At 43.0% G+C, this 27,986-nt stretch overlaps 1 protein-coding gene across 1 annotated transcript; it reads right to left on the bottom strand.

Moving 5' to 3' along the window:
* Window positions 1–274: 274 nt before the first annotated feature.
* Window positions 275–18,925, bottom strand: LOC146865950 (uncharacterized). Its single transcript, XM_085632916.1, has 2 exons — window positions 16,832–18,925; window positions 275–1,110 (listed from the first exon to the last, which is right to left on the bottom strand). Exons 1-2 carry the CDS (start codon window positions 18,859–18,861, stop codon window positions 1,083–1,085), a joined length of 2,058 nt encoding a protein of 685 aa, XP_085489042.1. The 5' UTR covers window positions 18,862–18,925; the 3' UTR covers window positions 275–1,082.
* Window positions 18,926–27,986: the final 9,061 nt, after the last annotated feature.

Below are 27,986 nucleotides of genomic sequence, written 5' to 3' on the forward strand. Positions count from 1 at the left end.
TTTTCGTCGGTCGGTGTTTTTTACGATTCGTACAGAAATGGTGTTTCCGTGCAAATCTTACTTGCATGTTTGTAATGTTTTTTTCCCGGGTACGAGTCGGACGGAGAAAACGCTCCGACCGACGGTTCGTACCCGGTTTTTCCAGGATCGGAATCGGCCCCATATATATACACACACACACACACACGCACGCACGCACGCACGCACGCACTCTCTCTCTCTCTATCTCTCTCTCTCTCTCTCTCTCTCCCCCAAGGATTCCAAACCAATGTAATACCATTTGGAAGAAGGATAAGGCGGTACACCAACTCCTTAGCCTTGATTTATTGCACGAAAACAAATGTATATGTTTGTACCAGTTACAATGCAGCATCTAAGAGATTTAGAAAATGTAGAAAATGTCTTGTCCCTAATATTTTACATTCTTATACAATCATTCATTCATTTGTATTCTGCATTACCAGTACCACATTATTTATATATAAAACACATTTTTTAAATTAATTCAAAGTTAGCCCTTAAAATAAAGGGTGAACTTTGAGACAAAAAAAGGTGCAAACTTGCAAAATCATAGATCACCAGAAACTGACTTTCAATCAGAAATGCTTAATCTTGGGGAGGTGTGACATAACCTTTTATTTCTCTATGGGGCATTGACCACTATATTCTAGTGTGTTGTGAGTAAATGGTTGGCTTCTATAAACAGTATATAAGAAGGGGCCTGTGATGATCTAGGGGAGTAAATTATTCTCTGTTCACAGAATTTGAATGAAGTAACAGTACATTTTCCAAACACTTGTATTCATTTGTGTCAATAACACCATATTGTGAGCCATTTCTAGGTGTATGAAAAAATATTCAAAATTAGAAAAAATAACAAAGTTGCATTTCCTTTCCCTGTTTTGTTTTCATTTTTTTGTACCTATGATTATCACTCAGTGCTTACACATGATCTCTAAATTGATTTTACTCCAGCCAACTGAACAATGCTCTTCACTCTCAACCTGCTGAGCATAGTAATGTTCTCATTCATTAAACTGATGTATTCCCTCTGTCGAAAGTAAATAAATGTTTGTTTTTCTTTAGGGATTATCTGAATCCTCATTCTCTCTGTGAAAAAAAACAAAGAGTGTCATTATCTTAGGCATTTTAAAAACGTGAAAAACATTTGCATTTTATATTTACAATTCTGTTTCTTTAATGGCAAAAAAATGTAAGTATGACAGAAATACCCAATACTTGACATGTAATCTAGAACACACATCAACAAGTTGCAAAGCCACCATTTAAGACCGCATTCACTAAAAACCATGTGGCAAAACATTCTTGGGCATATATGTTAATTAGAAAAAGAGGTAGACAGTACCTTTAGCATTTTAAAATCAGTTGAAATTGTGGAACTTATTTTGAGAAGTTGGCCTGGTATATGATGTCCACTATTTAAAGTGGTCAACTTGCACCAGTCCAAACTACTCTTATGATGTTTGGGGTCAAAGATAACCTTTAGAAAGCTATCCTAGTGGTAGCTGTGGAGAGCAGCCTTCAGGCTTAATCTTGAAGGAATGTAAAGCAGCTTGTTGTACCAGAATATCACCTCCTGAATTAATCAAATGAAAGGAGAACCACACAGTAGTTATATAAAAATATGTATTTATTAATATAACACTCTCTAGTATCCTCTACACGAGGATAGAATGCAAAGCACACAGTACGAGATCAATAGAATAGTTTTAAGTAGCACAATAGATAGTGGGCTCCAGGGGGAGACCAAACCATATACTAAAATAGTGGTATAACAACCATGACTCGGGTCCAGACAAGGTCTAGAGCATGTAGAATAGTTGGGACCCCAAGGAACCACCCAAGGTGAGTAGAAAGGGACCCCATGGAGGACTGGTGCAGTGTGCTAACACGACCCTGGGCTCCGTAGAATTCTATGGGGACGTCGCGGTTGCAATTTTTTAGTTTAAGGACCCTTCTAGGAAACCCTTTGGAACTTAAGAGGTTGGAGAGCCACCCCACCTGTGGATACCATAGTACCCGAGTTACCTATCCCAGAGGAGCCTGGTGCATAGGTCTGGAGTGGTGTCGGAAACCGCCGTCGTTCTCAATGGAGGGCTGCGAATAAGTACTTCTGCCGTGAAGGTGAAAAGGGTCAGGTGGAATCCAAGCCTGGTTTCTGGAAGGGAGGAACCTGAAAGCAGAGGGGAGAGAGTCTGGGTCATTTCAGAGTGACCAGGGGCTCGGTAGACGAATGCCCACCGATGTTGGGTGCTTCAGGTGCGAAGAAGGGATGCTTGACTCTGCAGCCACGAGGACCAGGAGATGTCGACGATGACCAGGAGTCAGATGCAAGTTGTACCATGAAGGATGTCGAGTGCTGAGGGGTCGGTGTCTGGCTGGTCAAGCAGGTTACGGTGTGGACCAGCAAGGTCCAAGGGACTCACCAAGCAATGGGGGGTCAGGGCACATCTGGAGCAACCAGGAAAGCCCAACAGAAATCAAGATGACCCACAGACCGAATGACCAGGAAACGCAAGGGGACCTCAAGCAAGATTGCAAAGTACCAGCCCACGGAGCACTAGGAAGCCAGAGTTCTTTGGTGTAAATACTGCTCAGCATCAGGACTACATGGAAACTAATGCACACACTCGGAAATTGCCAACAAGCATTTGCAACTGCAAATGGACGCAGTGTACAGGGGTTCGGGTTATGCAGTCCCCACCAGGGATACTGGCCTCAAACTTGCTGAGAGGACAGATAAACCTCAGGTACCTTTGTAACCCACCCCCTGTGTTGCTGAAATCTTCGGAGTCCGGAGGAGCTCAGGAGCAGCAGACCGGTAAGTTGCATTGAGGTGCCTGTGAATGCAGGGGAGTGACTCCTTGACCCCAAGGGAGATTCGTTAGTTCTTCTTAGTGCACATCAGGTCATGCATGGAGTTTGTATGGAGCAAGGGTACAGACAAAGCTTTGGACGGAGAGGGGGACGGAGTCGGTCCCAGTTGAAGTCCAGAGTGTCCAGCTGGTCGAAGGTCAGTGGTTTCTTCTTGTAGAATCTTGTCCACGTAAAATCTAAAGAGCTACAGTCAGTTAAGCCCTTTTGAACCCACAGGAGAGTGTTGGACAGATTCAGGGGACCCTCCTAGGGGAGGGGCAGGACAGAGGGGAGGTCACTCCCATGTCCTTTGTCCAGTTTCACACCAGAGCAGGAGCCAATGGCTCCTAGAACTGGATTGAGCTGGACTATGCACAGGGACACCAAATGTGCCCACGGTGCAGACTTTCAGGCACTGTCAGAGTACACCCACCCATCCCCAATACACTAAATCCGGTCTGGGAGGTAGTCACACCTCCCTGTGATAGGATGCCTATTGTGCTGCCTTCCTCTGCTCGAGTTTGGCTCAGCAGCAGGAGGGCAGAAATGTGTCTCTGGTCGACAGCATCGATTATGTGCTGTCTGGGTCGAGAAGACTGGCAACGGATAGACCAATGACCCCACAAAGTTCGCTTCAGAAGAGTAGAATCATACCTCCCACACCGGCTACAGGTGTGGAGGTTTGATTCCAGGGTGTTTGATACCAAACACATTATGTTTCTATGCAGCCGTTTTTGAGATAGCATTTACCGCGAGGTTATAATGCACCTCTACCTATATGTCCGGCTGAGTCACAGACGACCCGGGAGAATGGTCTCCGAAGGCTGCAGAGAGGCTCTGCTCATGCAGGGCCATCCTCTCACTTAAAACCCAGCACCCTGCCTTTAGGATTGATAAGGCCTGCTATAGGGGTGACTTATAAGTTTTAAGTGTAGTAACCTATAGATATAGTGAACCTATATCTAAAGTAAGTGGTACAAACACCAGCTTAAACAGGTAGCAGTAGCAGTAGCAGCCCTGAAGTTCCATTTTGCATGACCTCTCATGGGTGGCATAATACATGCTTCAGCCCATGGGAGGCCTCTGGGGTACCTATGCCCTGGGTACATGGGTACCATATACTAGGGACTTATAAGGGTACCCCAGTATCCAATCTAGAGTGTACCAAAGTACATGCATAACAATTTAAAGGAGAAAGCAGATAGACTGGGGTCCTGATTAGCAGGATTCCAGTCAGATTAGTCAAAAACAGTGCAACATCAAGCAAAAAGTGGGGGTAACTATAAGAAGCAGATCCTACTTTCCTACACTTATTGAAATTCATAATACATGTATCAAGGGTGCGAGCTGTAGTTACTTGAAATAACTATAACTGGTGAATTTTCATTTTTTTAGGATAAAATGTTACATTCAAACTGATATTTCCACTTAGCGTTCAGTAAATTTCTGAGGGTTTTTAATGTGAAGTAGGATACTATTCGCATACCTACCTATAACATAACGATATCCTTTGTTTTGTCATTGAATATATATAAATATGTATATATAGGATTATTCATATATATCTGTATATACACACACAAATGCACTCACACACCCACATAAATATGTATATATATATATATTCACTGAAAAAACCATAGGTTTCAGGGGCGTTATAGTTAGGAATTGGCATTTAAAAAACCTTAGAAATTCACTGAAAAAACCATAGGTTTCAGGGGCGTTATAGTTAGCTGGACATTTCCCTCATACAAAACCCTAGAAATTCCCCCGTTATAGTTAGTTCAGCTAACTATAACTCGCGCCCCCGCAATGCACTGCTGATGACGTCACATATTACACATATTACATCACTCATGACATGGTCCAGCTGGTCGAAGGTCAGTGGTTTCTTCTTGTAGAATCTTGTCCACGTAAAATCTAAAGAGCTACAGTCAGTTAAGCCCTTTTGAACCCACAGGAGAGGGTTGGACAGATTCAGGGGACCCTCCTAGGGGAGGGGCAGGACAGAGGGGAGGTCACTCCCATGTCCTTTGTCCAGTTTCACAACAGAGCAGGAGCCAATGGCTCCTAGAACTGGATTGAGCTGGACTATGCACAGGGACACCAAATGTGCCCACGGTGCAGACTTTCAGGCACTGTCAGAGTGCACCCACCCATCCCCAATACAGTAAATCCGGTCTGGGAGGTGGTCACACCTCCCTGTGATAGGATGCCTATTGTGCTGCCTTCCTCTGCTCGAGTTTGGCTCAGCAGCAGGAGGGCAGAAATGTGTCTCTGGTCAACAGCATCGATTATGTGCTGTCTGGGTCGAGAAGACTGGCAACGGATAGACCAATGACCCCACAAAGTTCGCTTCAGAAGAGTAGAATCATACCTCCCACACCGGCTACAGGTGTGGAGGTTTGATTCCAGGGTGTTTGATACCAAACACATTATGTTTCTATGCAGCCGTTTTTGAGATAGCATTTACCGCGAGGTTATAATGCACCTCTACCTATATGTCCGGCTGAGTCACAGACGACCCGGGAGAATGGTCTCCGAAGGCTGCAGAGAGGCTCTGCTCATGCAGGGCCATCCTCTAACTTAAAACCCAGCACCCTGCCTTTAGGATTGATAAGGCCTGCTATAGGGGTGACTTGTAAGTTTTAAGTGTAGTAACCTATAGATATAGTGAACCTATATCTAAAGTAAGTGGTACAAACACCAGCTTACACAGGTAGCAGTAGCAGTAGCAGCCCTGAAGTTCCATTTTGCATGACCTCTCATGGGTGGCATAATACATGCTTCAGCCCATGGGAGGCCTCTGGGGTACCTATGCCCTGGGTACATGGGTACCATATACTAGGGACTTATAAGGGTACCCCAGTATCCAATCTAGAGTGTACCAAAGTACATGCATAACAATTTAAAGGAGAAAGCAGATAGACTGGGGTCCTGATTAGCAGGATTCCAGTCAGATTAGTCAAAAACAGTGCAACATCAAGCAAAAAGTGGGGGTAACTATAAGAAGCAGATCCTACTTTCCTACACTTATTGAAATTCATAATACATGTATCAAGGGTGCGAGCTATAGTTACTTGAAATAACTATAACTGGTGAATTTTCATTTTTTTAGGATAAAATGTTACATTTAAACTGATATTTCCACTTAGCGATCAGTAAATTTCTGAGGGTTTTTAATGTGAAGTAGGATACTATTCGCATACCTACTTATAACATAACGATATCCTTTGTTTTGTCATTGAATATATATAAATATGTATATATATGATTATTCATATATATCTGTATATATACACACAAATGCACTCACACACCCACATAAATATGTATATATATATATATATTCACTGAAAAAACCATAGGTTTCAGGGGCGTTATAGTTAGGAATTGGCATTTAAAAAACCTTAGAAATTCACTGAAAAAACCATAGGTTTCAGGGGCGTTATAGTTAGCTGGACATTTCCCTCATACAAAACCCTAGAAATTCCCCCGTTATAGTTAGTTCAGCTAACTATAACTCGCGCCCCCGCAATGCACTGCTGATGACGTCACATATTACATCACTCATGACATGGTCAGTGACATCACTGATGACATCACTGATGGCATCTCAAATGACATCACTGGTGACATCACTGATGACGTCATCCATGTGATAAATTAGTGCATCTTCTCACACCCTAATATAACCTTTGATACACAGACTCAAAATTTTAGATGGCCATTTTGAAAACCATAGATACTCCAATACCAATAACTACATACCCACTCATTGACTCTTAGGTCAACATACATCTCCACTCACTCACCTGTACAGTCACTCATACTTACAGTCACTCCATACAGGACTATCATATTCAATTATACACCTATATAGACACTCACACACCACCAATCATCCATTGAGGTACTGACACACCTAGTCAGTCATGCAAATAATTAATCACAGTCCAATTTACTCACCTATACAGTTAAACACACTTAAGTTCACTTACTCATAAAAATACTAACAAATTCTGACCCTCTTATACAATTACTGATACAAGCACACACTCATCCATACAGCCACTCCCGCAATCACACACTCTCACATATAGATAGTTATATACTCTTACACACATATACACTGCGTTTCACATATGTAGTTACTGACACATGTACAACTGAGATATACATTCAATCACTAACACACCCATACATACACTCACCCAACCATACAGTCCATCACAGTTGCACTTTTAAAACCATGCACACATAGAAACACCCACTCACACCTCTATGCACAGAGTCAGACACACCCTACCCACACAAACACTCAGGCACCCGTACAGATACTCAAACAACCAATCAATAACCCATATAGACACTCATATAGCTATTCACAAAACCATGCAGCCACTTATACACCAATACACAGACACATACACACAGTTTAGTCACTAGTCTGCAGTAAGATACATTTAATGACTCACTTATAGAGTCAGTAACGCACCTAGAAAATCATCCATTCACACAATTGTACACCCACTCATTCTTCAACAGGCCTTTCCCTATATACATTAAACATATTAAAACTTTACAGAAACACAGACTCACTGGATGACGTCATCAGTGATGTCATTTGAGATGTCATTAGTGATGTCATCAGTGATGTCACTGACCATGTCATGAGTGATGTAATATGTGACGTCATCAGCAGTGCATTGCGGGGGCACAAGTTATAGTTAGCTGAACTAACTATAACGGGGGAATTTCTAGGGTTTTGTATGAGGGAAATGTCCAGCTAACTATAACGCCCCTGAAACCTATGGTTTTTTCAGTGAATTTCTAAGGTTTTTTAAATGCCAATTCCTAACTATAACGCCCCTGAAACCTATGGTTTTTTCAGTGAATTTCAAAGGTTTTTTAAATACTAATTCCTAACTAAATCAGGCCTGAAACCTATGGTTTTTACAGTGAATTTCAAAGGTTTTGTAAATGACAATTTTTAATGTATTAATTGTTATACTGACTTTTTTGATACTGATGTACTACATTTTTAAAACTATTTAATTTTAGATATATTGTTTTTAATTACATTATAATTACATTATACATTACAATACAAAATATACTTTCTCAGAATGAATTACTTTAGTTTAAATACTTGGCAAATAGGCAACAGACTTTTAAGTACAGTAGTTACAGCAACATTGAGCTCAATGTGAATTTCTAATTAAATGCAATTAGTTACTTTATGGATTACTTTTCTAACCACAGGACTGGATCCTAGATTCAGTCCTTGGACATCTCCTGTAAACAGTTGAGTAAAAGCGCTTTGGTTACAGTAGTAATTTTTAAGGAACATTATTGTATTTTAAAAGTTGACACGTAGAAACTTTTTCCCATAGAATCACCAATGTTATCCTAGGGCAGAAAATTCACTTAGCAGGTAAGTAGTGTTATCGTTACTTTTTCTTACTCAGTGGTGGATCCTGGATCCAGCACTGGCCAACCTCCTGTAAACAGTTGAAAGAATGTGTTTAAGTCATACAGACGATTTTTTAGGAATATTTTTAGTTTGTGAAAATAGATACTTAGAACATTTTCTGCTGAAAACCACACAATGGATTCCTATGGAAGGAAATACAAGTTACTGGTAAGTATGCTTAGAATTACTTTTCTGGGTCAGCGCTGGGCTAAAAGATGCAGCCCTGGGTTCTCTCCTGATAACAGGTGAGTAAATCGGAATTCGTAGTTCGGCTGATTTTAGAGGAATATTTTTAGTTTGTGAAAATAGACACTTAGAAACTTTTCTGCTGAAAACCACACATTGGATTCCTATGGAAGGAAATACAAGTTACTGGGAAGTATGCTTAGAATTACTTTTCAGGGTCAATGCTGGGCTAAAAGATGCAGCACTGGGTCCTCTCCTGATTACAGGTGAGTAAATCTGAATTTGTAGGTTCACTGATTTTAGAGGAATATTTGTATGTTTCAAAAATGGACACTTAGAAACTTTTCTGGTGAAAACCACACAATGGATTCCTATGGAAGGAAATACAAGTTACTGGTAAGTACGCTTAGAATTACTTTTCAGGGTCAGTGCTGGGCTAAAAGATGCAGCCCTCGGTTCTCTCCTGATAACAGGTGAGTAAATCGGAATTCGTAGTTCGACTTATTTTACAGGAATATTTGTACAATGGTGAAGGAAGGGGGCGGGGCCTGAGGTGACGTGTGCAAACACGCCCTGTGGCGCATTTTAAGTTGGGGAATTAATTCCTCTTCAATCCTGAGATCCCCTGGGGGCCAACCAGCCCACCAGGTACCTGCAGTATGCGCCAGGGAGCTGCATTGCAGAGAGGTGTTCAGAGGCCACGCCGCTTTTTACAACACTCTGCAACGCAGCTCCGTGGCGCTTACTGGAGGTACCTGGTGGGCTAATTGGTCCCCAGGGACCCTCAGGATTGAAGAGGAATTAATTCCCCAACTTAAAACGTGCCACAGGTCGTGTTTGCACATACATCACCTCAGGCCCCGCCCCCTACCTTCATCACCGTGCAAACGCACCCCGTGGGGTGTTTTAAGTTGGGGGATTAAGTCTCCTTGAATCCTGAGCTTCCCTGGCGGCCAACTAGCCCACCAGGTACCTCCAGTATGCACCAGGGAGCTGCGTTGCAGAGAGGTGTTAAGAGGCCACACCCCTTTTTACAACACTCTGCAACGCAGCTCCGTGGCGCTTAGTGGAGGTACCTGGTGGGCTAGTTGTCCCCTAAGGGACCTCTGGATTGAAGAGGAATGAATTCCCCAACTAAAAACGCGCCACAGGGCGTGTTTTCACAGTATCACCTCAGGCCCCACCCCCTACCTTCACCACTGTGCAAACGCGCCCTGTGGCGTGTTTTAAGTTGGGAGATTAACTCCCCTTGAATCCTGAGGTCCCCTGGGGTCCAACTAGCCCACCAGGTACCTCCATTAAGCGCCACAGAGCTGCGTTGCAGAGAGGTATAAAAAGGGGCGTGGCCTCAGAACACTTCTCTGCAACGCAGCCCCCTGGCCCATACTGGAGGTTCCTGGTGGGCTAGTTGGCCCCCAGGGACCCCCAGTATTGAAGGGGAATTTGTTACCCCTCTGCAAACGCGGCAGGGGGCGCGTTTGCAGAGTGATGAAAGGAGGGGGCGTGGCCTCCTCCCCAATCCCGTTTTTTTAAAATAAAATTCTTTTTAATAAAGGGGGCTGTGTAGCCCCCCTTCTTTTTCTTATTTTTTGGCCCTGGGGACTCCATCCCCCAGGGCCTGCCCCCTAATTTTTTTTATTTTTTATACTGTGTAGGGGGTCCGCGTGGCCCCCCTCCCGAGGCCTTAATCTACCCCGGGGACCCCATCCCCCGGGGCATGGGCCTTTTTTTTAAAAAAAAGAAACATATTTTTAGGGAGGGGGGCTGCGTAGCCCCCCTCCTGTGTCCATTTAAGGCCCCGGGGAACCCATCCCCGGGCCGTTTTAATTTTTTTTTTTTTAATGTTTAGGAGGGGGGCTGCGTGGCCCCCTTCCCGGGCCACTTATGGCCCCGGGGACCCCAACCCCCGGGACCTGGCCATCTCGTTGGGGACCGTGTGGGGGTCCCAATCCCCCCACGGTCCCAGCCGGCTCCCCACTTCCTGCGGGAGCCGGCATTGCTTTTCCACATGGGGAGCAGCTAACATGCTGCTCCCCATGTGGAAAAGCAATCAGCTTTGCTATTTGGAAGAGAGAGCAGGTTTCCTGCTCTCTCTTCCAAATAGCAAAGCAGTTTGCAATGACAGGATGGGAGCCGCGAGGCTCCCGTCCGGTCTTTGCAAACTGCAGTGTCCCGGGGGTGGGCACCCCGGGACACTGCAGGAGCCGGCCTTGGGGGGTGGCGGTCCCCAGAGCCATCAAGGGCTCCAGGAGGGGGGCCGCGGGCTGAGAGCCCCCCCACGTATTTTACAAAAGCCCCGGGGGTGGCGGTCCCTGGGGGCCCCTCTGGGTCCCCCATTATAATACCATATTGCCCCCGTGACTTGCCCCCCCGGGGGCTAAATCAAAACGAAGCGCGGGAGCCGGCGCTTCGTTTTTTTTTTCGTTAGCGGGATGCGTGGACCCTACCCTTTTTGGGCCCTGGGGGTCCTTGTGGGACCCCCTGAGCAGGCCTAGGGGTCAGGGTGTTTCTACCCTGCTCCCTTGTCGCGTTTTGCGCCTTTTTTTCGGTTTTCTTGTGCTTCGGTTCTACCGAGGCACAAGATGGCTGCCAACTCTTCCTGATTCAGAGTGTTGTCAGCCAATTAGCATTCAGCTCGTGCTCGGAGGGTTCAGGGAGGGTGCGGGGAGGGTGCGCGGATCCTCCCCGGCCATAGATATCACTAACTATTTTACCCTCATTTTCTCAGGAACTACTGAACGGATTTACACCATTTAAGCAAAAGGCACGAGTCTGAACTGAGGACTACCTCTTTGCCAAATTTGGTGTAATTCCGTTCAGCAGTTCAGGCTGTAGCTGCGACAACAGATCCTATGGGAAATTGCATGGGGAAAACGCATTTTGGGACCCTCCTTTTTTCTCGGCCCTCGCTTGAGGGATAACCACAAAACTTTCAGGGTAGGAGCGGAGCGGAGCTGGGCAAAAGTGTGGAAAAGTTCGCGAAGATTCGTCAATCGCCGCCAGACTTATTGGGAATAGAATGTTGTGGATTTCCTATGGAAAATAGGTCCTAACTATAACTATCTACTGGCGACCGCCAGTAGATAATATATGTATATATATATAAAGAGAGAGCGATAAATAGAGAGAGAGATAGACATATGAAAAACTGAAACTGATAGAATGTATTATAACACTAAACACATTATAACGTTTCAACCTAATTGACTGATTCATTAACGGCTTCACAAAGAAGAAAATTTAAGTACAGAAAATAGTAAATCTACAGCGCATTTCTAATACAATGATGTGAATGTGTTGATTTGTGATATAATTTTCTTTAATTTCTTTGTCAGGTAATGACTCAGCTATGCACAGGGTGTCTTGTTAAAAAACAATGACAGAGCTATACAATGCAAAATGAAGATATCTGACAGTCTGACCCAGCAAATGTGGACAGTCTGAGAGACGACAGAGGTCTAATGCTGCATCAATAGATATCATGCTTTAAATGTTAATGTATTTTTGCATATGATGAACACTATGTTATAAATTATATATTTGTTTTCTCATGTTTCAGTTATTTTTGAAGGAGTAACCCCTAAGCCCTCCTGGCAATAGTAGAGCTCGATCGCTGCATTCACTTGCTCTGAGCAGTCGTGGATCTGTCCGAATTTGCTAGGTCTGCTTTTAGTTCTTAGTCTGGCCCGGCATAAGAAGTGCAGATTTCCTCTCTTAGCCCGTGATTCATTGGAGCATATGATGTCTTGGATGCTCTGGGTGTCTTTTTAACATTGGAGACTGCTGATGATGTTTACTCTGCTGCAATTGATGTCTGGTATGTGACCAAGAAATCAATGTTTACCAGGGTTGGGAATTTGGTCTTTAAACCTTTGAACCAGTGCTTAATTTGACGGTGGTTTCCCTTGCTCAGCACCAGCACTTAATTACCAGCACCGGCACTTATAACTGTTGTTTATTGATTAAATATACATTAAAACAATTAAAGCCGGCAACCCAAGCCATTCTTATAGTTTTGGAGGCCTGAAATAGTCTGAATTGTCACACTTGTAGGAGTGTGATGGTTAGTACTTGTGTAGGTACTGTCATTGGTAGCGCTGGCTGGGGCAATTTGTGGTGCATACTGCATTGGCCCCCTGATGAGGGCCCTGGCACTTATTATTTTACAAATTAAGCACTGCTTTGAACAGACCTGACTTAAGAATAAATCATGACAACTCCTCTTTTCAATGTTCCTCTATTCCCACGGAAGCATTTCTTACATCACCACATAAAAAGTAAAATCATTTCCAATTAGATGACAACTTAAGAACAAGCATTTCAATGCAATTGGTTTGCATTTTAGAAACTTTGACCTATTGGTATTGCAAATGACAGTGCCTTTTATGATTGCAGGTTTTTTAAGCACATAAATAAAAGGCATTGTCATTTACAATGCCAATAGCTCAAAATCTCGTAATTGCGCGACCGATTGCATTGCAAATGCTTGTTTTGTTTTCTCTTTAAGTAAACGGCATCAAAGCATTCCTTTCTCATTGACATCACTTGGTCAAAGTGCACCCGGATCACTATTTCTTTTGTATTCCCTATACCCTCCACTCCTCTGCTCCTTAATCTGTTTTGATTGTCAAGCAGTAAATGCGAAACTTAAAGTTCAGACTGTAACATCTCCGATCAGCATTTTTGTGTGAGATAAAAATACATAAAAAACACACAGACGGCCCCTCGCTCTTTTGCTCAAGTACAATATTTTTTTTAAACAACTAGGGGGCATATTATGAAGAAACGGCGTTACAATTATCGCCGCTTTAGCGGCAGAAAACTGCCGCTAAAGCGGCGATAATGGGCTTGATAATATGCCTTTGAGAATTCCAATAGAAGCCCTTGTTGTGGTGTCAACATAGGCTTCTATTGGAATTCTCACCGACATATTATCAAGCCCATTATCGCCGCTTTAGCGGCGGATTTCTGCCGCTAAAGTGGCGATAATTTTAACGCCGTGCTTGATAATATGCAACTTAAAACTGGAGTATTCTCTTGGATGGGACACCGTCTGTGCCAGTGGCATAAATTAGGTATTTCTAAGGTTCCTGCATAACTAACTGACAGCCTGACAAGTTAGAGACAAATAAAACAGCTCCTCCCCCAACAAAGTAACAAATCCATTTTGTTCTCAGTTGGGAGAAAACCCGCTCTGTCGCGAGAGGCAAACATGGCATAGGAACATGCAAGGCGCTCAGGAGTCTGCCCTGAGCTGTGTAGCCATGTGTCAACTTATGTTATTTACGTGTGTGCTGTTTGTTTTGTACTTTTTTCAAAAATATTTTGGCAATCATTACAATAAAGAAGTTTCAGAGAAAAACATTTCCACCTTTCGCTCACTATGCTACTTCCAGCGTTATGTACTTAATACAACGCGAAGGACTTGAAAAGGGTTTGGAATAAGAAACCACAGTCAATTTTACTATATACAGAGCAAAATCCGAATGCAATGAATGTTGCAGGAAAGCATGTAATGCCTGCAGTAGAAGAAACGTATTAAAGAAAATAGTGCTACAGACTAAATAAGACATACCGTGTAACAACCGAAGTAAAAGGGCCAGTCCTCATGGGAGATTACAAATGAAGACAGGCGGTACTAAGGAGGGACTTACAAGCCTATTAACGAATCAGAAGTCAGCATTTACGAAGGACAATCACACAAGCCAATGACAAAGAGTGGACGTTGATTCAAGTCCATAATCCAATACAGCATGCCTTGCAGAGTAGCTCATGCGCTGCCCAGGCTCGACCTAAAAAATGGAACCTGACTACACTTTTCTTGTAGCAGGCACTTTCTCTCTCAGCTGAGTTGATGACGAACTTTGGCCAGTAGTATCCTCTTGACATATTTATTAGAGGTAAAGTCCTTTATTACGTGCTCACTGTCTCAGTTACCATAGTGTTCTCCTCCTAAGGCCATGGAAGGACATAGGAGGTTGAATGATGCGAAGAATGCAAAGAAGTACAGGAAGCAGCGGGTAGTAATAGAAGCAGTTGTAGATGTTGTACGAGTAGAACGAGTGGACTGTACTACATTTCTGACTGCTACCTGGAAAAGCACTACTATGTTGGCTCTGGATAGCAGAACCACATTCTCCGGTAGAACGAGCATAAGGAATCATGGCCCATCTCTTTCTTTTCTTGGATCTATTGTGTGGCACCCATTGCTCACCTATAAAGTACTCCCTGTGATGGATTTCGTGCTTTTGGTTTTTCACACGTCCGACACTATAGTGCTACATCCGCTGCACAGAAAGAAAGACGCTATGCATTCCTTAACCGTAGAAGCCTCTGAGATAAATAGGGCTACCCTTTGCCACAGACATACAGTCACGCATTCCAGAGAACGAAAGCACTTCCTCCCAGGGATCAGGACAGAACCTTAGTAACAAGGTGAACAGTGACTGCTCCCCTATCAGGTCACTGATCAGTGAGAAGCAGAGCATAATTGATTGTGATTGTAATTGGGTAATTAGGACAGACGAGACTGCCCAAGTCCTAAAGCATCATCCCTGACCTTAAGCAGCATTTACCTGTTTTACCAGTGCATGTGTTCATCTACAACTTGTAACTATGGAAACCATGTTCTGTAACTTGACAGCGTTGCTATCAAGCTCCTGTATCGATTGGTGTCAAGTGCTAACATCCAGGATAGAAGAGAAGCAAGACCTTGGATGTAGTAGGGAATATTGAAGTATCACAAAATCTAGCTCTCTATATTTCTGCTGCAGAGGCATTTACCCACTGCTGTGTCTTTACAATTTGAGGGCCTGATCCACAAAGGTGAACTTTAACTTTTGAGTAAGTTTACGATTGTTTGCTATTCACAAAGGTATTTTGCTGGTAGTATTTTTTTACAACTGCAGAGTCTCGGCACATAAAAAGATAGGACAGTCCTACCTTTTTATGTGCGGAGACCCCACAGTCATAAAGATACTACCAGTAAAAAAGCCTTTGTGAATAGCAAACAATCGAAAATTTACTCAAAAGTGTAATTTTACCTTTGTGAATCAGGCCCATGAGTTCATCTATAGCCTGCTTCTCTTGAACACTTCGAGGTTTTGGATTGTCCTATGGGTGCACATGGACTCAACAAATGCAGTTCTTTCAGGGACATTTTAAGGCATGTGGAAACAGGTCAATTGCCCAGGGCCTCACTCTGTTGGGGCCAGCCTGCTTAGAGACTCATCTCACGCCTACCTGATTCTGACTTTCAATACTGCTAGGCCTATGAGATCACCTCATCCATTGCCTAATTGTGTACACTTGTATGTACTATTTGCCGGGTAGGATGGGAAGGTGTAATGTGTGGAAGTCCAATACCAAAACTTCATATAGAGGGTTGATGTATGCTTTGTTAACCCAGAGCAATGTTCGAAAAAGGTGCACAATGATGGAAATGAATTAAACATGCAATCTCCCAGAGTACCATTAAGTATGGTACAACTGTTACTTGCTGCATTTAGACATTATAAAAACTGTAGTTGAAACTATGCAGTATTAAAGCCATGGTAATACATCTCTTCTACCACTGATTACATCCAATCCCTCCCTTTCAAGTGGGGCTTTGAATTACGATATGTTCAGTACCTCCTGTTAACGCATATATTTGAATTCCAAGTCATGCAGACTTTACTGCATTAGGAAATTACATAGTGTGGTCAAAATCACTGCCAGGTTTTCCCTAGGTAAATTTCCGTAGGTCAAACCTGATGAAATTTACCAGAAGAAAATGGCAATAAATACAAGTACATGCAAATTTACGTAGAGACAGCACCAAAATTAGCAGCATGTAATTCCCTATTTTCGAGAGGAAAGCTTGCAACAAGTGAAATTTACTATTCCCTGGAAATTCCGCAACCCGGGTTATCAGATTTTACCAGGTGCTGTACATGTCACACCATATTCTGGGGCATTTGTAATAAGGGCCTCAAGCTCCTATAGGGAGCTCCAAAATATATCTATGACCAGGTGCATTAAAAACCTTAAAAGGTCTCTGAGCTATTTATTTATTTATATATATATATACAGCATCAGCATAGGCCATTATTTATACCCAGAACTTGCTTCCATTGGAAATAAAACGCGCACAAGCCACATTAGTTACTCCCAAAATATTCTGTCTTATTGGCAAAATATAACTCCTGTTGATGCTTCTTTTTTTACCTTATCTAATAAAACAATGACAATCCAATGGCTGAATTTTCCTTATTATTACAATATACACAGTTCAAATAGCTTAATACTTACTTGGTGTTTGTTGCTTCTTTCATCTTGTCTGCTTCTTTTCTTGTTAGATACCCCTTAACATGAGCCTGGATTGTCACAGCAGCTTCATTTCTGGTGAGGTCGTTTTCATATGAATTTTGTTTCTCATGGTGAAGAATTACAGACTCTGAAGCCTGGTCATGGTGAATGTTATCATCGGGGGACTGCTCCTCTTGGTTAAGAATTACAGACTCCGAAACCTGATCACGGTCGGGGTTGCTATAATCGGGGGGCTGCTCCTCTTGGATAAGAATTACAGGCTCAGAAACCTGGTCGCTGTCTGGGTTGCTATCATCGGGGGGCTGCTCCTCTTGGTTAAGAATTACAGACTCAGAAACCTGGTCGCTCTTGGGGTTGTTATCATCTGGGAGCTTCTCCTCCTGAGGAAGAATTACAGGCTCAGAAACCTGGTCACCGTCGGGGTTATCATCGGGGGTATGCTCCTCCTGAGTATGAACTACAGGCTCAGAAACCTGGTCACTGTTGGGGTTATCATCGGGGGTATGCTCCTCCTGAGTATGAACTACAGGCTCAGAAACCTGGTCACTGTCGGGGTTATCATCGGGGGTATGCTCCTCCTGAGTATGAACTACAGGCTCAGAAACCTGGTCACTGTTGGGGTTATCATCGGGGGCATGCTCCTCATGAGTATGAACTACAGGCTCAGAAACCTGGTCGCTGTCGGGGTTGTTATCATCGGGGGTATGCTCCTCCTGAGTATGAACTACAGGCTCAGAAACCTTGTCACTATTGCGGCTGTTACCATCAGATAGCTGCTCCTCTTGGTTAAGAATGACAGTCTCAGAAACCTCCTCACTGTCGTGGTTGTTATCATCAGGTGGCTGCTCCTCCTGGGGAAGAATTACGGGCTCGGAAACCTGGTCATTTTTGTAGTTGTTATCATCGGGTGGCTGCTCCTCTTGTTGTAGAATGATAGGCTTGGTAACCTGGTCACTGTTGTGGTTGTTATCATCGGGTGGTTGCTCCTCTTGTTGTAGAATGACAGTCTCGGAAACCTGCTCACTGTCGTGGTTGTTAACATCAGGTGGTTGCTCCTCTTGGGTAAGAATGACAGAGTCGGAAACCTGGTCACTGTCATGATTGTCCTCATCGGGTGTTTGCTCAGGCAGTTGCTCCTCTCGGTGTTGAATGACAGGCTCAGAAACCTGGTCACTGCTGAGGTTGTTCTCACCAAGTGGTTGCTCCTCTTGTTGTAGAATGACAAGCTTGGTAGCCTGGTCACTGTTGTGGTTGTTATCATTGGGTGGCTGTTCCTCTTGAGGAAGAATGGAAGGCTTGAAAATCTGGTCACCGTTGAGATGGTTGCTATCACTTAATGGCTGCTCCTCGTGCTGGAGAACACGCTCAGAAACCTGGTCCCTCTCATAATGGTCATCTTTGAGTGGGTGCTCCTTTTGCTGAAGAACGACAGGCTCCGAAAACTGGTCACTGTCATGGTGGCCATTATCAACTGGTAGCTGCTGCTCCTGGTGTAGAACGGCAGCATCGGAAAACTGGTCCTTGTCTTGCTGGTCATTACCATCAGGTGGCTGCTCCTCGTGATGAAAACCAATAGTGTCTGAAAACTGGTCCCTGTCAGTATTGTTACCTTCTAGTGGTTGCTTCTCCTGGTGAAGAACGGCAGGCTCTGAAAACTGGTCACTGTCAGGTCGGTTGCTAACACCAGATGGTTGCTGTTCACTTTGAGCGTGATCTCTTCTGTCCTTCTTTGGGTCCACGAAAGGCTTTTCTCGAAAGTCCTCCTTGCTCCTGCTTCCGGGTGGCTGCAGAAAAGCTTTATTATTGTAAAATCTGTCCTCTAATTTAGCCCCCCATTCAGCTTGATCAATGCCTGACGCCTCCCTCTGCCTTAAAAGCGTTGTAAAGTGCATTGCAGCAAAAGTTGGGATATCCTTGGGTTGGTTCCTTAGAATCTCCCGAGTTAAACCCTCGAGAACATTTCCAAATCCTCTCGGGATGCGGTGAGGCGTGTTTGAGAAAGGGACTGACATGATTAACCAGGCTTCTTTCTCTCGTCGCTCCTGCCGCTCTCTCGATCCCTCTGCAGGGCGCTTCTCTCGCTCGGCGTGTTTGTTTCCGGAGTCATGACAACAGCTACCTGCTCTTCCGCAGTGTCAACTAGTGTAGTGTGTCGCGCAGGTCACCGTCAAAGGAAGTCAATAACCGAACGTGCCACTCCCACGGCCGAGCACCATGTACTGCTGCTGCAATGTTCCCCTCAAAATATGTTACGCTCTAGAGACATTAGTGTAGGCAGCCTGCAAAAAAGATTTCCATGCAGAAAAACACTTCAGTTTTAAGGCGCTTTTTTCAAATTTAACTTGATGATCAAAACGAATTTCATTATCGGAGGTGGGCAAGAGCTAATAAGGGATTGGACTTTCCAAAAGCAAAATGTTATTCTTCTGATCTTTAATAGTTACTCTTTTGTCTTCAGTTTTGTTACACCGGTGGATTGATGTCTCTCACCCATTGATTGAGATGTGTATGTGCCCGCACCCACTATCATTAACTCTGTTATCGTTTTCCATATTGTGCTGAGTTTAATATAAGTTGCTGATTTTACCCTTTTAAGACCGTGGGGCTCATTCTCAAAACCTTTTACACACACAGGTCAGGCTGACGACTAGTCATCTGCACTCGGAAATAGTAAATCTTGTGTCTTAAACTGAGCATCTGTTGTTTTTCCATGCTCCGATTGCACTTAAGGTGCATTTGTTCACTGAAAGATCTGCAACATTGTGCCATCAAATACAGAATAGGAATCCTAAGGGCGCTGCTGTTACTCGTGCAGCAGGTGCAATGGCGCAGGAGCCTCAGAAAGTAAAGGGTTTACTGGACCCCAATAATAGCTCTGTTTTGCTACTCAGCCAGTGGGCAGGAGGGGTCATTTTCCATGCTTGCACTAGGGCCCATGCTACTAGTGGTGTGGCAAAAAGCCTAGAAGGATCATGGAAAATTGGCCTCCATACCCTGATGAGGTAGGAAATCAATAACTAAAATTGGGGTGCAAAGAGCTCATCAAATCTCATGGTTCCGGTGCCACTGCATCTGCTGCGCTATTGATAGCTACTTCCCTGCTTGCTGCCCCAGTGAGTCACCCCCACCACAAACTGAAAGGCAGAAATCAGTAGGGCATATTTACAAAGACTTAACGCAACCAGAACGTCGCTTATGGGGACGTTCTGGTGGCATTAACTCCTTCACCTTATTTACAAGGCGACGTTGAGCCACGTTAAGTGGCTTAGTGCTGCTTTGTAAATAATGCTCCTATTCATGCAGCACTCAGCATCAAAGGGGCAGGCAATGGGTGTTGCACTGCAACACCCATTGCTTTTTTACGCTGCCCCATGTTTACAAGGTATGGGCAGCACCAAAATTAATACCAGGAAATACCTGGTCTTAAACAGGTGATACCAGGAGAAAAAATGGATTGCTCCTCGTATATTGCTCTTTTCACGTGTGCTGCATTCTGCAGCACACATGGATAGAGCAAATCGCCTTTTAAGAATTTATGTGCAGGTAGGTGTCCCTTACTGCACATAAACAATCACCCCTGCAGCACAGGCACTCTAACAAAATGGCGCTGGGGTGCAAACACTGGTGCTAGGCAGCTTTGAAGAAACAGAGCTAGGGGGAACACAGGGGTGTGCTGTATTTTTGTAAATACGGCGCATCCCTGTGTTTTGAAACTGACGGAGCGCGGCGTTACCAATTTTGGCGTAACTCTGCACTCCGCCAGTTACTTGTACATATGTCCCAATGTGACCGCTCGCGATGAGAAACTACCAGTCCATGTTGAGAAAGCTGCCGCTCGAGTAAAAATCTGCTAGAGCGGCAGAAAACGACAGCTCGCACTGTGCAAGATGCAGTTTTCAATGACTGCACAGTGCGGACAAGCATCCGGCACTGTGCAATCATCGCGAAAAGAGACTAGCGTTCATGTTTTTGTAGTAACTTTAAAGAAAGACTACATTTCCCATAATGACACATAAAGGCATGATGGAATAGGTGTATTCATAGTGGCATCAAAGTCAGACTGAGCAACCATGATCAAAATATTTGTGGTTGAAATCTGGGTGTATTTTTTTAATATCTCTCTGTGATCTATGGGATTAAATTAAGCTGGTGATTGACTCTTGGAATGCCGCCTTATTTCATTTTTTGTGGATCACATTTATATATAATTATAGTTAGGTCAGAGTTTCCATAGGAAGAGCATTTTTTGTTTCACTAATAACTGGCACCAGTTGATAAATCTGCATGAAACCTTACTAAATAACTTTCACCTCAGCTCCTTCATGGAAAATTTCACACTGATCTATCAAGTGGGGGCCAAGAAAAAGGAACATGGTCTCAAAGTATGATTTCCCATGTTAATTCTCATAGGAAATTTTGCTGCTTGATACAAAAAAAACAGTGAACGAAAATACACCAAATTTGGCAAAAAGTTAGAGCTTTACAATGAAAGTGTCATTAAATTAATCGGGGCTCAACCCACATGTAGCTAATGCACAGAGCAGCTTAACTTAGGGCAATGTATGATGTATTTATAAAGTGTCAAAACATAATGAATTCAAAATGTAAAACAATAAAAATCTCAAACGGAATTAGAAAAATAGAGTGATAGTTAATTAACAAAATGACCCCAAAAATTCAACAAGGGTGTAAAAGAGTTTTGATAATAAATATTAATGTAGGCATCCTTTAGGTAGCATAACCAGGCCACACCAGACAGCATTGACAATCATAGATGAAATGCTGCAGGAAATTGCATGTTTATTTTAGATGCACAAGCACTTCATGTGTATGCGTCTTTCTCTTTTTCAGAAAATCAACTGAAATAAAGCCTCAGTCATGGTCTTTCCTACTAAAAATTTATATTATTTGTTTTTCTTCTCTTCGGAGGGCTGGATGTTTCTGTTACAAGTTTGAAAGTTCGAGGTTTCATAGCCGATGTCTGCTGTAGTTGGACAAGCAATTGTATTCCTGTGTTTCATAATGTATGATTACATCTCCTTAATTAAATATGCATGGCATTAACCAATAAAAATGTTTTAGGAAGAAGTGGTTATTAGGGATGTTGTACCAATAGGCCAATTGGTTGTCATGAATTAAACTTTTTTAAACCAACCCTTCCACTTAATATCAAGCTATGAAAATACTAAGGCCTGTAGGATCGCAAGGGATGCACTTAGAGACCCCCAGGTTTTCAGACAGAGGGCAACAGCAGGGTCAATTCCAGGACCAGTTGACACTGCTCAACTGGGTACTTCCAGGAAAAGGCATTTTGTACCTTGTTGTCTCCCTGTAGCCACACAGGAGGTTAGCCATCTAACCCTTGGAGTCTACTGCTTAGTCCTGGGTGCAAGACAGAGCAGGTCCAATCCTTCAGGGCTCTTCTCTTGTTACAGACAGCAGATTCAGTGCTGTTCTGATCTTCCACAGGATGGTGCATTTCCAGACAACAGACAGTGCCCGCTGGCTTCTCACAGCCCGAGTTCTCCTTGCAGGGGCTGCCAGCAAAACCCAGTGGTATGTTCCCAGCAAAAAGCCTTCCTGTTGTCATACACAGTTGAGAGACCAGGCTATCTAAGAACAGCAGTGCACTATTATATGACAAGCAGAGGCAGCTGATGGCACCCCCAGCTCAAGCATCAGCTACAAAGAACAATGCTGCTCTCTCCGCTGACTCATGACCAAAGCATTCTAAAAGCCATGAGAATGGAAGCACACTGCGGGCCTGATTCATGAAGGAAAACCTACACTTTTGTGTAAGTTTACGATTATTTGCTATTCATAAAGGTATTTTACTAGTAGTAGGTATCTTTACGGCTGGGAAGTCTCCACACAGAAAGAAAGGACATTCCTATCTTTTTATGTGTGGAGTTCTTGGCCCTGATTGTGGAGTCTTCGCACTAGTAAAGTTACTATTAAAATGTAGTTCTGTGAATACTGAAAAAGTTACCTTTGTGAATCAGTCCATTGTCTTTTAATGCTAGTGGCCAAGTGCAAAATGAGAAACATTAGTAAATAAAGTTAGTATCATTCACAAGATAGTAAATATAAATGAAGGAATATCATAAATCAAAACTCTTCCAACGAATGTATTAAGTTAAAACAAGTACCAGTTCAGGAATGCAAAATACTGCATTGGTTTGGGTATTTGTAAATGTGAACAAAGTCTACAAAACAAAATGGCTCTGTCATGTTTACGGAGCCCTCTTTCATGATGGTAGTTCTTGTAAATTCAAGAGATGTCCACTGGGCTGGCGGATATCTCTTAACTGATGGTCACAGTACCTTAGCCATGGTGAAGTAAAATATTTTGGCATGGTCATGGTACTTAATCTGTCGGCCCAAGTTAAAATCAGGCATCTATCACATGTAACATGTCTTACATCATTTTTATGGTATGCTGCTGAAACCATGTCAATCAATCAATATTTATCATGTGGTTTGTTAAAAATCTTTACAGTAACACACAAATAAAAACAAACATTGATTTCATTTCAATGTCTGGTGTTAGGTTAAGGCAAACTGACTTCACTCTATTGCTAGCCTTTTTGAGTTATCATTGTTTTTTACCCAAGGTTTGTGAAAATATTGTGACATCAATAATAATTACACGGGCAGCTGCTCTGATTAACTAGTACCTCCCAATATTTTCCCCATATATTTACTGATATCTTCGGTTTGTTCCTTCTGGATTGAAGGCTGATGCGCAGGAACGTATCCAGCCAAGCGTAGGCTACAATACAATTGTCAATTTCCCAGGCCAGACAACCAATAGAAAACAATCAGTAGCACCTCAGCTAATCACATTTTGAGCGCTTCATAACCTGATTGGCTGAGGTGCTGGTGACTGTTTTTTATTTACTGTATTGTATTGCAGCCTACGTTTGGCTGGATAAGTTCCTGCACATCAGCCTTCAGTCTGGAAAGAAAGGGAAGCAGTCCGGGTCTCATGTGACATGCTGAGTGCTGACTACCTGTAGTTAATCATCTTAGTTTTGGTAAACGGTGTCCGGATGAAAGCTTTGTGTTGCCAGTAATCGGTAACCGCTGGTGGGTAGTAGTCTCCCCCCTCCCTTAACGGGTGCAGTGTATTGGAGACAAAGACATGCCTAAGGTCTCATTTTGGAAGCTCTTGCTGGTCATTTTTTAAAGCGATTGCGTGTTTAATCCCATTCAATTATTAGCCCTGGAAAATAATTGCTATGGGTGGGTGTTAACCACTCGCGTGCGTGCGTTGGCCATGGCCGTCGCGAGCACTACCTCGGTAGTGCTGTGCACGTCCGTTGGCCGACACGGCCCCGCCCGCGCAATAAATCACCCGCACCGCAGCGGAATTTACGCAGCATTTAATGGGTTAATGTATAATAGTGCAGTTTGCATTGTGCCCACTATAAATGTAAGGGACAAACTCCGCTACGCCACGGAGTTGGATTTGTTTTACTGAACTCCATGTTCCTTGCCAAGTTGAGAAAACTGCCCTGACGGAGTGGAGTTCACCGCCCACCCCTGGTATATATAAGGTAGTTACAGTTATTTGAAAACATAAAAAATGTACTACATGATAAATGGGTACAGCAGATCATGTAGATATTGCCCTTCAATGTACATATGCATATTTTTATAGAGGGGTTTAACCAAGCAAATACAACTTTACCAATCATGTGTGTGTGTGTGTGTGTCTATATTTTTCAATTATAAAAAATGAAAAATCCTTCCCTCCTTCCTATCCAAACTACCTCTGACTCATCCCAAACCTTCTGACTACTATGAATTCCCAAATATCCTTCTCAATTGTTCAACCCAACTAACAAGCACACACGACCTTACTTACAAAAGATACTCACTATCCACATTTCAAATTTAGCCCTATCATTCTATCCCAAACTCTACTAAATACACAAGAAATTTAGAGCACAATCCCAACACAACTAATGCACAAGGAAAAACAAACAAACAATTGTTCTAAATAGTATTATCTAATCCTGGGTTCCGGAGTAGTGTGCTACTAGCCGAAAAAAGCGCTTCTATGACTTGTTATAGGTCACTATATAAATACATTTGCAATTTATAATTCTACAAATGAACCAAACATTATTGTGCATCAGCACCTACCCCTCCAGATGTACTGCAACTAGGATCTAAAATAATTTGGAAAAAGCTTGGGCTTTGCTGCTTTTTCAGCCATAGCCATTTATGTGTACTCCGTCTCCCTCCTTCACTAACCCAGAGTTCACAACCACAAGTGAAAAAATCTTCACCTGCCTATGCAACTGAACCCAAGACACCCGCTTGGAACACACCACTGTAGACTTCCAAAGACGTGCAAATACTCATATCATCCCACAGTGTCTACATTATTCTCACCAAGTGATGTAGGTTTGAGTTTAGCCATTTTAACCCCAGTGTCTGAGCCATGTGAAAGCTTGAGCCCTTTCTAAATAGGGAAAATCATAAAGCGCTTTAATTTATTCTAGCTGCTCGATCAGGGCAAAATAGCTTACATTACAATCTCAGCTTCCCCCACATGGAGGTAGACATCGGATTCCCATCTTGACAATACTTTTCCACTTACATTGGCTGATACTTTGCTGACAAAGATAAATTTCCCACTCATCTTCATTCTTAATGTCTTATAACGTAGTTGAACACTATCTGAAAATCTACTCAATAGATCCTGTACTGAGTGCCTGTTAACTTAACAGGCCAAGCCCCTACATCAACCTCAACAGGTTTTCTTCAGGACAAGCCTTTCTCTATAGGTCTGTTTGCACTTCTGGCATTGCCTTGTACCTCACTTGCCTCTCATCTTTCCCTCTGTCCAGAGCACTAAAACACTAAGCAACTTCCCTAGCATTTGGAAGACTCCTGCAGAAACTGAGAAACCACACATACCCACATCTCTTTGTGAAGCACTGGGCAGCTTTCCAAACTTTCTTCAGTTTTAGCTCACCTCTTCCAAGATCGTTTGACCAGTTAAGAGGATGTAGAGGATCAACTAGCGACTGATTATGTTCACAGCTACTCTTGTGGTGCAATCCACTGCAGCCAGATATCCAACTCACACCATGCAATTATGAGATCCTCCGCAACGCGGCCACAAAACTGTTTATCATAGCGATATTATTCCATGCCTCAAATTCTGGTAAGTGCTCTTCTAATAATGCCCAGGTATTTAAACATTGCTATACTGAGCTCAGGACATTTGGAAAATCCTGACATATGCTTTGAATACTGATGTCCATTTTTTCCTGCTGTATTGCTGCTTTGTGAACCTTGTGCCTTCCAGGTGTTTTAGTGACCAATGAACCTCCCCTACTTTTACAACATTTACCCTCACTTATAGAAACCTGCATTCTAGGACAGTTCATGGACTAACAGTCCAAATATCTCTAACTTTCTAACCCTTTCAAGCATATCTGACACCTTTTTGCTATAATGAGTTCTCGAAAAATGCTGAATGGATTTACACCAAACAACGAAAAGGCACTTCCTTGAGTAAAGTTCTAGTTTTATGCCAAGGTTGAGGTAGTAACATTCAGGGCCCTATTGCGATGTAAGTCGGAAAGCCTCAGACTTTCTGACTTATATCGTTGGTTTTACATCTGACAGCCTTATTACGATGAAGACTGTCGGATCTGAAACTTGCCAGTCATACCAACTGGCTTCCAATGGGCTCAGGGAGCCTGTCGGCCAGTCGGAGGCCACTCATAATCCCCTAAGTACCGTGTTTTTGCTGTGGGGATTATAATGTCGGTCTCTGGCAGGCTTTTCTTGCCGGCTTTCCTACATGAAAAGTCGGTCAGAAATCCTCTTTGGGGACCCGTAGTGGGGGATCCTTGCCACAGCGGCCCCCTGTTAATCCCTGCAGCGCATGACAGGCACTTGTAGGTGCCTGCCCGCGGTGCAGGGGTTAACAAAAACTCCCATTTCTCTATGGGAGCTTTTGCTGCGGGGTTTTACGGCCGCAGCACAATCTCCAATCGAGAAATGGGAGTGAGTGACCGCACCATGTATGGTCGCATCCTAATAATACAGTCGGGACCGTTGATCAGAGTAAGGTCGGGCCCGAATCTGCAACGGCGTCAGGCAAACGCAAGTCCACCCATCATCGTAATGAGGTCCTTAGTGTTTTATTCTGTAACAAAGAGCAAAGATTTGTATGGGAATTAAAATGTGTATGTATGTATAAAGTGTATAAAATATACAAATATACTTATTACTAGTGATAGTAGTGACATATTTTATAAGTGTGTGTGTTTGTGTGTTTGTGTGTGTATATATATATTCACTGAAAAAACCATAGGTTTCAGGCACATTATAGTTAGGAATTAGCATTTAAAAAACCTTAGAAATTCACTTCTACAACTCTCGCGCCCGCAATGCACTGCTGATGACGTCACATATTACATCACTCATGACATGGTCAGTGACATCACTCAAGACATCACTGAGGACATCTCAAATCACATCACTGATGACATCACTGATGACATCATCCAGTGAATGTGTGTTTTTCTGAAAATTAAATATGTTTTGTATATGTATATCTCAGGGTCGATGGAAGAATAAATGGGTATATAAGTGTCTAAATGGATGAATTTTTGGGGGGGAAAATTGATTCTATAACTGACTGATTAAGTGTATCTTAGTGAATACATGGGTTAGTAAGTAATCTTTAAATATGTAAATATCTGTATCAGTCTCTCACTTTGTGTATAAGTGGTTGCATGGGTTGGTGAGTAGCTACATGAGTGTCTATCTAGGTTATTAGTTGCTTTTTTGAGTATCAGTATGAGAGTCTGAGTGTCTGTATGGTTCGGTGGGGGGTATTACATAGTGCATAGTTGCATGAATGAGTGACTCACTGTTTGTATGTGTTGAATACAGCATGTGTGCAGCACAGTATGGGTGGATAAGTGTGTGTTTGGGTGTGTTATGAGTGAATGACTGTCTCAATCGTGTCTTTATGAGTAACTACATATGTTTAAAACTAGTATCTGTGAGTATTGGTGTATATAAGTGAGTATATGTGAGAGTGAGAGATTGGAAGAGTTCCTGTATAAATTAGTCTGTGTTTCTATAAGTGATTGTTTAAGAG

The sequence above is a fragment of the Triturus cristatus genome, chromosome 2_1 (genome assembly GCF_964204655.1).
Source record: "Triturus cristatus chromosome 2_1, aTriCri1.1, whole genome shotgun sequence".
NCBI lineage: Eukaryota > Metazoa > Chordata > Amphibia > Caudata > Salamandridae > Triturus > Triturus cristatus.